This window comes from Neltuma alba, unplaced genomic scaffold, assembly GCF_004799145.2.
Source record: "Neltuma alba isolate B1F8T4 unplaced genomic scaffold, ASM479914v2 tig00010443_pilon, whole genome shotgun sequence".
Classification (NCBI taxonomy): Eukaryota; Viridiplantae; Streptophyta; class Magnoliopsida; order Fabales; family Fabaceae; genus Neltuma; species Neltuma alba.
The window spans coordinates 616,309-628,176 of record NW_021635337.1 but is presented as its reverse complement, the minus strand read 5'-3'; the positions used below and the strand labels follow the sequence as shown (position 1 = coordinate 628,176).

Here is an 11,868-nt window from a genome sequence, read left to right as displayed (position 1 = left end):
TATTCTACCAAATAGATGACATCGATAGCTCTAAGGTTAATTTTCCCACTAATAAAGGAAAAGAATCATACTACAAATAGGGTGGGGTGAGATACTGCAAAAGTGATGCAATCTTGCTTTTTTGCCAAATTTGCTACTTGGCTTCCACTCAAGTCTTTTAATTCCTTTGACTTGTTTCAATGCTCCCAATTGTGCTTCCTGCTATGCGAAACCCTAATAGCTTCACTATTTATAACACTTAGTTTAATAACCATATATGGAGCCAAACGATATCAAATAGAATCACCTTGCATGGCATTAGGTTTAGAAAATCAAACTTTGGAAAATCACTCTTAGATTACTATTCATTTAATAACCCTAAAAACTTTGGCGCAAACTTTAAAATTTTATAACTAATTCTAGAAAAATTGAAATGAGGGTGTGTTCGAAGTTCTATTTGAAACTATTTCATTTCTTTACATAGAACAAATATTCACTGGTTGATTAAATTTACCATTAGGCTCCATTTTTTTAATGTAAAAGCACTATTCATTTGGTTAATTTTTTATTTTTCAGCTTTTTGCCATAACTTCTAGTACATAGCTCCGAATAAGGTGTTCTACCACTCTATTTGAAGCCTGGAATGTGAATTTTAAGCTCACTAAATCTCATAGCTAGATTCCATTATTTTATTAGGAATATTGCAGCCATAAACTCATATTTTTCAAGTATTTCCAATTTTTAAAAAGGCATTATCTTATGAAACTCAAGCCATGACTTTGCAATTTACTTAGCATCATTCATACTACCACTTACATATGCATAATAATACCTTCCAAAAGGTGGGAGCATTATCCCACACAACCGTTAATCAAATTTACATAATTTTTATAATTCCACTCAAAAGTTTTATAATTACATAACATAGTCAGGTATGTAATTGTATGGCATTTCAGCATGTTTCCTCAAGCTTCCACATTCTTTCCTTTGTCTTCTGAAGAGCCAGGCCCTATGGTGTCAATTTGTTATAAAGAGGGGTGAGATTTCAAAGAAATCCCAATAGCTAAGAACAACACTCATAGTGCTAACAATGCAAGGTTATATTATGCTACATGTAATCAACATTTTCTTGCATTCTCTCATGATATCATGCCATGGAAGGGAAGCACATAAACATACTATTAAGCAACTCAACTATACACATTGCAAAGGCATAAAATACAAGGAATTAAACATATTACATCATAGCTAGTTCAAACACATCATGGCATAAAACACATAGCAAAACAACCAATACAAGTTAATACTAAAATTGTAAGTTCTTGCTACCTTGCTTAAAACCTTGCTTTTTGCTCTCCTTCCTTTGTTCTTTAGTCTTCTCTTACCAAAGATCAAATGCCTACCAATTTCACAATAAAGGCATTTTAAACATCAAGTCAAACAACTTCATTAGAACTTAACCTAAAACCCTAACCCTTTATCTTTGATTTTAGGGTTTTCATATCATCTTTCTTAACATAACTTCTACATGATTTTTCATGTAGAATCTATACTCAAACTTAGATTCATCAAAATCCAACTTTTTCTGCTAGATTTAAACTTGGCCAAGACATAGGGTATTTGGATCTAAAAATTTCATTTTTAATTTTAATGCTTCCAAACATATTTTCTCAACATAATCCTACACCATTTCATCTTTCAAACTCATTAAAAGTATCAAATCAACTTGAATCTAACCCTAGCCTTATGATCTGAGTTTGGCCAAAACATATACTCTAGGGTTACAAGTTGAAATCCTTCCATAAAACAAGTTACAACGCAATTTTTCAACCATTTTCTATCCTTTAGTCCCTAAGCAATCTTTTAGTCATTCATAACAAGTTATATGGCATTTTGGGCAGCATGGAATCATAGGTTTTTAGCCATTTTTCTCCATCCAAATCAATTCCAAAACAACCTATAATCAAGGTAATTAAATCCTTAATAAGAGCTTTAACTTACCTTGGATGGTTGCTAAAAGTTAGCTTGATTTCCTTCGTCTTCTCTTCTTTTTTCTCTTCCTTTTTTTTTTTAGCTCAAAAACAAAACCTTCTCTCCCTAATTTGTCAATTTTGGTCAAATTTATGCATATGGGAGTATTTTTAGAAAAATTTTTGGCCATAAGCTTCCTATTTTGCCCTTGGTAAAATGTTATAATTTCATTTTCCCATATCCTATGATCAAATTTCCATCCCATAATCATGCCACATGTGCATTACACCTATTACCCATGTGATTATAAAACATTATTTTATTATAATTTAACCTCTTCCAATTATATCTCTTGACAAATTGCACAATTTCATCTATGTCCTCCTCTTCAAAAATGTGGCTAAAAATGGTAGGAAAATGGGAAGAAAATTGTCCTACCAAACTTTAGGTTATTCCACTATATAATCTCACTGTATCAACTAAATTTTTTCTGGATCCTGTCTAATCCAATGGCTATAAAATTTCATCTCTCTAAACCCATTATTTTCCTTTTATTGAGGAGTTTAGCAAATTTTCTTAGGTCAAAATTTGACCTCTAGCTCTTTCTATTCAAATTTTCTCGAAATCAGCCTTCTAACGATATAATTCGGTTTTAAATACTTTTTTAAAGCTAATCTCTACACTTTTAGAGATGGAAAATAATTTTACAATCTATTATAAGTATTCAAATAATTTTTTCTGATTTTTTCCTGAATAATTAGGGTCTCTATATATTTAAAATAATTTATTTTGACTAATGTTTTCTTAATTAGTTAAAAATACCAATAATTATAGAAAATTTTATAATAAATTATTTTCATCCTGTTTTCACCCTTTGGCCTCCAATACTATTCTAGATACTGAGTTCTTCTTTTTTTAAAAATTTTTTTATGAATTTTGAGGAATTTCAGGCATAGTTTTCAATACTGCACTTCCTTGACCGGAATTTTTTAAAATGATAGGCCGGTCCCTACCCGAATTTCACTTAAAAAGTTATTCCATCTCTTTCTCTATTATATTATCTAGCCCTTAGTTAGTTCTAAATTCCTCACTTATCAAGTTAAAACTAACAAGATAAGATACTATTCCTCCTTGAGAAAGTGTACTCACCTAAAAATAACAAATCTTGCTATTCCTTTTAATTGGCATCCTACGAATCTCCCCATTTTCCTTCCCAGTAAAGGTTAATTGAAAAGTGGAGAAGGTGAAACATCTTAAAGAGGCATCCTAATACTGACCTAATTCTATTAGAGTATCACTATGCACTCGCGCTTATAGTAGATCGAGAATATTACCATACTGTTCTTAAAGCCTAATTTGATTGAACTCTTAATATTGCCACCATTAAATTTAATGTCTTAAATGTCATAAATTGATTCTCTAAATTTTGGTTCGATCCAATGGTGAACAAATTTAAAAATAATAATATAATATTTAGGGCCCTATCTACAAAATCTAGAGGAAAAAAATGAGTTCGAAGCGTACCTAATAACTCATATCTCAGAGGTCAGATTGACGATCCAACCGTTGAAATGGACAAGTGTGAAGTCTCGGATTGACTGACCAAATTTCAACTTGATCTAACTGTTTACGAACTCATAAACAGCACCTTACTGAGACTATCTTAGTTTTGTGTGAAAATTACACTACAAAAAAACATGAGATTAGTGACGGAGTTAGCGGCCGAATTTTATTCCGTCGCTAATCCCTCACAAATTCTGTCACTAAAATTAGTGACTGAATTAGTAATGAAAAAATTTCATCGCTAAATTAGTGACGCAAATTCCGTCACTAAGTTAGAATGGATTAGTGACTAAATTCCTGTCACAAGTCTGTCACTAGTTCTTTCGTCATTAATTTCCGTTGTAATTCCATCACAAAAAAATATAATTTAAATATATAATAATTCTTTTATAAACTTATTATTAAAATAAAATATAATATATAATAATTTTTAAATAATATATTTATATAAAAATTATCTATAAAATATTATAAAATAAAATAAAATAAAATAAAAATATAATTATTTTGTAAATATTTGAATAAAAATATAAATTATTAGAAATTTTTACTAAAATATGAAATTAAATTCAATAAATAATATATATTAAATTATATAATATATATTAATTATGTATATCATATTTATTATATATTTTTGTATTTTTATTAGAAATATTATATTTATTTATTTTTGCACTAAAATTTTGCAGGTACTTCTCAACTTAACTAGCAAAGGCTTCAGCAAACGCACATGAGGTTTAAGGTTCAAACCAACACTTCTTCACAAATTGGCTCAATTTGTGACATGGCGATGATATGGACAAGGCGATGATGTGACGGCTCATAATGATGGACACGTAGCGATGATGTAGCTGTTAGGATTATGGGGTTGCATGGGAGAGAGGAGTTGAGGTGGCGTCTAGTGATGACATGGTGGATGACAATGATGGACATGTGGTAATGATGTGGACGAAGAGATGACATGACAACATGGGACAGAGAGGAGTTGGTGAGGTGGTAGCCATTGATGACATGGCGGATTATAGTGATGGACACGTGGCGATGATGTGAACAGTGGCAATCATAGACTTGACACGTGGCGGCAATCAATGGCTACCATGTGGTATTTTAATTTTACAAAATAAAAAAAATTTACCAACAGATTTGTGACAAAAAATTCTGTCAGAATCCGTCACTAATTGGCAACGAAAAAATTCCGTCGCTAATTTGATTTTTTTTGCAATGTGTTATTTAAACTCATTTTTAACTTTCCCTTACTACCACCTATATATAGGTTCATAGAGCTCCATCTTCTCATGTCAATATGAGATTTCTTAATATTGTTATTTTATTCATTTATTCATATATATGCTTATACATATATACCAATACATATGATTTTAATTAGTTTAATTGCTTTTATATATATATATATTTAACCTCTATCTATTCTATCTTAATAAAGATTCACTTAAATATTAAATACATGAAAATTAGGATGTTATAATTCTCATAAATTTACAGTGTTAGGAATTGCAAGGCTTGGGAGTTGACCCAAGTCAACTCATTCCTTAGGAAATTATGGACTTCTTCTCATACGTAGAAAGTGAAAAGAACGTGCATAGATCTTGCATTTTTTGGGATAATAATGAATAGTATTTTTTAATGAATGTAATTATTGTTTATGATAATACCAATACGTTTATTATATAACTAATGAAAATTTTTTCTATATTTAAGAAATTACTGTTCTCATTTTTCAAGGTAAAATTTTGGAATAAAAATATACAGAAACTTTTCTGAATCAAAATATTTTATTTTACTAGAATCTAGACTGTTAAATTTATGTAGTTTAAAAACTTTTATTTAGTCAAGTCAAGAAAATTACATTTAATATTATTATATTTTCAAAAATACATACAAAGAAAAGAAAATGAATCTTGAATAAGTGAACAGGTTCATCCTTGTATATTTGTTGAGCTTTTGGTTAAAATTGTGATGGTAAATATCTAAAGTGTACTGGTGCTTTTCTTCGCAATAAATATACATATGACGTTGGCCAACAAAAGAAGCAATATAAGCATAGAAAAATAATATACTTCCTTAATATAAGAACTTTTTAATTAATTTAATTAGATTAATAAAGTTAGGTAAATTAATTAATTATAAGAAATATAATATATTTTTTTAAATATCATATTCTTCCTCTCCCTCTTACTTGGTTATAATTGAGAAGGTATCAATAAAGATAATTTAAAAAACTTAATAAATATAAAAAATAAATCTTATATTTAAAACTAATATCAGTTTTAGTTAGTGAAAGAGTAGTATCAAATTCATAATTTATTTAGTTATAGTTATTGCAATTGTTCACTGATCATTAATGATCGTGTGAATGAGAATTATATTTCTAACAACTCTTTTCCATGGGAAAGATAAAAAGCTTACATGCGTGCGTCCATGAAAGTAAACTTTTCTTTTTGCATACACGCATATTCCTTCCCAGCGGTAAATGACACGTCCCGTAAAAGTCACTTTAGTCATCATCTCAGAAAAAAGTACGCAAAAGATGACTGAGGTCATTATTTTGAATTATAAAGTTGGCCAAACTATAACGTTATTATTTTAATTTTTAATTTTATAAAGTGTTTTTCAGTGTTTTAATCATAACGCTGTTAAAATAAATGTTAACATCAACGTTTTAGATATTAACAAAGTATCTTAAATTTTCTTAGCCAACAATAAAGTATTCTCATATATATTAAGTCTAATTTTAATAATAATTATTGTTATTATATAAAAATTATCAATTGAAGCAAATGGTGTTCGGATAAGAAGACTAGAAAATCTTGTATAAAATAAAAAAGCTAAACCAAAATATTATATAAAATTAAAATTGCATGTGACGATTTTGCATTTTTTTCCCCTAAAGACACCAAATACTAAATGAGTCAACTAAGTCAATGTGGACCTCACACTTCCGCGTGTCTAATCCCTTGCCATCAATAGCCTATTGTATGCCCCAACTCCAATGCCTTTTTAGCCGAGTCCCCCAACCTAATATGACACTTTGAAGACTATATAAACGTAAGTGGTTAAAGTTTCAGATTTTTAGTTGGAGTTGCAGATTTTATATTGCATTCAAGAGTTGCACAAGCAATGAACTTGCTTAAAAGTTGTAAATCTTATAGTGCGTAATCCCTTCAATTGAAATCTCAATTGATGGAACATCTAGCTTCTATTCTCCTTGGATTGCTAACTCTATCATAATCTCTTGTATTTGATACACTAAAAAAAAAAAATTGATTTTGAGCCGCAACAAAAGTCGCCCCTGAAAGTCAAAAAGTCACTGCTAAATAAACCTTCAGCGGCGATACAAAAGTCACGGCTAAAAAGGTCGCCGGAGAAAATAAGACCGTTGTCAATAGCCACGACATCAACATCAGTTGGCCATCGACTGCTGCCAACATCATCATCGGCTGGCTACCATGTCGTTGGTGGGTGTCATCACGTCACTCGCTACCTTGCCTATGCCATGCATCCACACCTCGACACGTCACGTTATCAACTGAATATTATCACCATAAATATGGCCCTTTTATAGTTCGAACTCCTAACCTCCTGCTTTTGCGTCTCTTTTTCTTGCCATTGAGCTGAAATGAATTTGGTGATAATTATTGTAAAATCACACACATATATGAAATAGTAATAAAATATTGAAATAGACTTTCAATGGCAACTGACAAAAAGTCACCGCTAAAACTACTCTTTAGCAGCGACAAAAAATGTCACCGCTGAAAGTGCCTTTCGGTCTAAAGGCTATTATATTAAATATTGTTAAACAATAATACTATTATTAAATATTTATATTTAATTTTCTTATTTGATTAAATATTTATTTACTATATCCATTTTGTATAAAAAATATAATTCATACAATAGTATATGTTATTTTTTTATTTCTAATTATTTAAGTTATTATATTATTTATTTTAATATTTATATTTATAATTATGAAATATGAAAATAGTATATACAAAATAATAAAGTTTAGCATGATTATTTAACTCTCTCACACACACATAATTATAATATCTCACTTTCATACACACTCATTCCTTTCTCCTTCCCTCTCTCTTACTCTCAAACACACTATAATAATTCTCTAACACTTTCTTTCTCTCTCTCTAACACAACAATCTGTAAAAAATATTTTATTTTATCATAACAAATTATATTAATGAACAAAATTATTGTCTAAATATGATTTTTTAATAAAAAAACTTAAAATAATAATAAAAAGTTAAAATACACTTTCTACGGTGACAATAACTATGACCGCTAAAAGTCTTTTTTAGTAAGATTTTCAGTGGTGACATTCCGCTAAAAGTCGTCCCAAAAAGTTTTTTTCCCCCTTTTGTAGTGATAGATATTTCTTCTAGCATATGCCAAAGATGGGTTTAGGAAATGTCCACAGTCTTCTTTTTCATTTCATGGCATTCAAGATCCATTTTGAAAAATTTTATGGCTGCTCTTGCTTTCTTATAAGCAACTTCTTCTGATATGGAAGTCGTTACATAGTTGTCTCTCAACTGATAGCACTCTCAAGCATCATCATCTGCCTGTTGAAATCCTATGCCCTTTTGGATGTAGCACTCTGAAGAATCCTTGGATGCCTTCTATGAAGCTTATGGATTTTGAACTTTAAAAATTTTCAAACCTGACCTAAAGTTACCCTAGTTCAGCTACACAATGATGGTCAGGAAGATATGCTAAAAGGTATTATCTCCCTCATCAATATCATATGGCATATATTGTTTTGCATGCTAAGAAAATAGGGCCATCCCAAGCTGCCATTCGAAAAATTCTTGGCTCAATATCTTTCTCATGTTTAGCCTTTTCCAATAGTATCAAAATCATTGTTTTTTCTGCAAAAGTTACTGGCGCTCCCCTCATTTTGAGCATCAATTTACGTAGCTGGTCTGTAATTTTATCTAAAAGAAAGCAAAACAAGAAGACCTCTTGGCTTGTCATAATATGCTTTGATGGATCTCCTCTTCTGAAATTTGTTTGTTCAAGGACGTTTGCTAATCCTCAACTTTTCACTCCTCTTTGTTTTTGAAGTGCATCTTGGATCCATTCCTATAGGTCTCATAATATGACCGCTCAAGACAAGCTTCAATTAATAACTTATTATGTATTGGCAAAAGATACATTTTTCAGGACCAACCATGGTGCTTAAATGAATCTGCAGTTTGGCAAGACATCAAGCTTCTAGTTTCCACTTACTCAAGAATAGATGTTCTCATTACTTATTCATCTTTCTTCAATCGTTTTATCAACTCTTTCATTAGCTTTATATTTTTGTCACTTGTAATTCGTTAAAATTATATATGATGATTTTTCCTTTTCTTGAAAAAAAAAGTAATTGATTAAAATTTGTAATATCATATTTAATAATATGTTATGAAATAAGAAATTATGAAAGTATGTTATGTTGTTATATAATTTTCAAAAATCTTGGTACAAATGTTAGATAGTCGTATTTAATAAAATAATTATTTCTTTCGTTTTTTCTTTAATATCTTTCTTTTTACTATTAGCTTTTTGGCACTTGGTAATATATGTCCACATTATGATACAACTAACAATTGAATTTGTCTGGGTTGGTACAAAATCTGGTTTCGTCCCTGTTTACCAGGATGAAACTGGGATGCGGACGCCTCTAAGTATAAGTAACACTGAATTTGTTTTGTTGTATTTTTTTTCTTTCAAAAGAATTCCTACAATCTAGGTTAATTATTAAAAAATCGACGTAGAAAGTGATTTTCTACGCTGCTTTTTTAACTGACATAGAATTGCTAAGAAACTCACTAACTGACGTAAAAAAGTCTTGTTAATCAACGTTAAAATTCTTATTTGTAGTAAAAGTCCAACGGTGATTTGAATTTTGGTTTAACATATCATGATGAACTAGCCTTACCACGTAGCTTCAACCCCATTGGTGGATTTAAATTTTTAAATATAATGGTTTCTAAACTTCATCAGAGCTGAATAAATTCAGCTTAGCCAAAGAAAAAGCAAAACTTTATACCAAGAGTAATATTTATGAATATATTTTTTTCACAATAGATATATAGCTATATAATTCTAAGTATAGTTTTCAATAGTAAACATATATATTATTCTAATCATAATTTTGTAATTTCATAATTATTATGTACGCATCTACTCTTTTTCTTTTCTTTTTTTTTTTAATGAAATAAGCACAGAGCAAACTGCTCATCGGCAAGTCTCAACAATCCTGAAATCTATATCCAAAGCAGCTGAAATAAACGAAGGGGTCAAATGAAACTTAAAGCTTCATCTTGGTTCCAACATTTGCCTCACAACACAACATTTTGCACCTTTTTGAACTTTTATTTGGCGTTAGGATTATTTTGCTTTTAGTGTTAGGGTTTCCTTAAGGATATACTCCTCCGGTCCTTAATATAGGACCCAATTCTTGAGTTGATTTTGGTCCTAAATATAAGACCCATTTCTCATATTTATCAATTTTCTCTAAATTACCCCTATAGATACTCTCTCAATCATAATTAAGTAGAAGATGGATAGGGGGTATTAAGAAAGATGATTATGGTGTTTTAGGAAAAATGTGTCACTTTTCTTATAATTAACCAACTTACCTAACTTCCTTAATCTAATCAAATTTGTTAAATGGATCTTATATTAAGGACCGGAGGAGTAATATAATGATCACGTAATTATTATCTGGTCCTTCAAAATAAGTATAACTTTATGGCAAATATTTATCGATTCGTATTGGCCCTCTCACTAAATATGAAGACAATCAAAATTTAATTTGTCAAGGTTACAAAAATATCTTCAATCGTAACAATTTTTTAGACCGCTTTTGTACAACAAACAAACCCCTTTAAGCACATCACTTTCAATCCAAAGCAAAGAGGGGAAAAAAATAACAACACACCACGTCTCTTTAAATACATACTTTCCTAGCTATCTTAATCTTCTGTTCTCTATATATATAAAAAAAAAAGACAAAGCCCTAGATATCTAATCATCACAACCACATGCTTCCTTATCTTTCTCTTTATTTTTTCTTCCTCGCAAACATAAATTCAAAATTTAGCAGATGACACAGCCACTATTAGGATACTCTTCCACAGTTCCAACATAATAAGGCGGCTGTGGATAATAAACATGGCTGTAACTCGAAAGAGCAGGCACAATTGCTTTGGCTATATTCTCTATCTTTTCTTCAGCTTTCTTGTCAGACTCTTTGGCTTCCCCAACAGACACTATCTCTGTATGACACAACTTCCTTAGCTTTTCCACTACCTTAACTGGGTCGATGTCTCCTGTTACGGTTAATTTCTTGTCCTTCATGTCCATATTCACTGACTCAACTCCTGCAAAACCAAACCAAACCGGTCAATTTTTCCACTTTGCTACAACAACCGCATTGTATTCTGTACAATGAACTAATAATCCAAATTCGAATGAAATCGGATTTAAAACTCTAAACATTATGGGTTTTTACTTAGAAGACCTAAAACTCGGGATTTGCTCAAAGGAGATTAAGCATATATATACCTGAAATGCCTGACGTTGTTTTCATGGCCTTTTGCTTGGTTCGTTCACCGTGTAGTTCCACCTTCAACACGATTTTCTGCCGGAAAATAAATCATCAAATAGCTATGTTAGATGCAGGTGAATCAGTTATATTCGTTCAGACTTGGAAGGAGAAGTTTAAAGAAAGAGCGCAGGGTCCAGTTCTGTACCTTCATCGTCATTTGCGTATTCTATTGTTCTGTTGAAGCTAATTGATTTCAGAGTAGTGAGAGCCAAAGGGAAGGTAGGTTGTGAAGAAGAGGAAGTTTAGAAGATATATGGTTCAGTGCGGTGAGGTGAATTAGATGACCGCCAAATTTATAGATGCTTCGAAGATTCCGAGTAAACCCGAGTCTGCAACAATCCATCTTGACGCGTTGGTTGAAGTCACATGGGTTGGGTCAACATCTCAGAAAGGGGCGCGCCAAAAATGAATGGCGAGATCATTTTGATTCATTCGTTCGTTACTTTTCTGTTGGATTAACAATAGTTTTGGCTTTTTAGAAAGTGCACGACAAAAAGTAGAGGAGACTTTCCCACGAAGGCGCGTGTTCTTCCTTCTGGGTTGATCATCATCTCTCATATTACAACTTTGACGAAGCTAAGCACTAACAATCAGCCACGTGCCCAACACTGGTCAACTATAAGTCAATTTGGATTCTACACCCTTCTCCGTGTCTAATCCCTGTAGCCTTCTGTTGAGTTTACCTGATTGCTCGCACCGCGTTCGGATTTAGTTTG

At 31.1% G+C, this 11,868-nt stretch overlaps 1 protein-coding gene across 1 annotated transcript; it reads right to left on the bottom strand.

Moving 5' to 3' along the window:
* Positions 1 to 10,330: 10,330 nt before the first annotated feature.
* Positions 10,331 to 11,401, bottom strand: LOC114756629 (heavy metal-associated isoprenylated plant protein 12-like). The gene is made up of 3 exons (XM_028945573.1): positions 11,298 to 11,401; positions 11,110 to 11,185; positions 10,331 to 10,925 (listed from the first exon to the last, which is right to left on the bottom strand). The coding sequence occupies exons 1-3, from the start codon at positions 11,307 to 11,309 to the stop codon at positions 10,642 to 10,644; spliced, it is 372 nt and encodes a 123-aa protein (XP_028801406.1). The 5' UTR covers positions 11,310 to 11,401; the 3' UTR covers positions 10,331 to 10,641.
* Between the last annotated feature and the right edge of the window lie 467 nt (positions 11,402 to 11,868).

What these genes read in the sequence shown, in the direction of transcription:
- LOC114756629 (XM_028945573.1), bottom strand. An exon ending in AACAACGTCAGGCATTTCAG is followed by an intron (nt 10,926 to 11,109) that starts GTATATATATGC and finishes TTGGTTTTGCAG; the next exon opens with GAGTTGAGTCAGTGAATATG.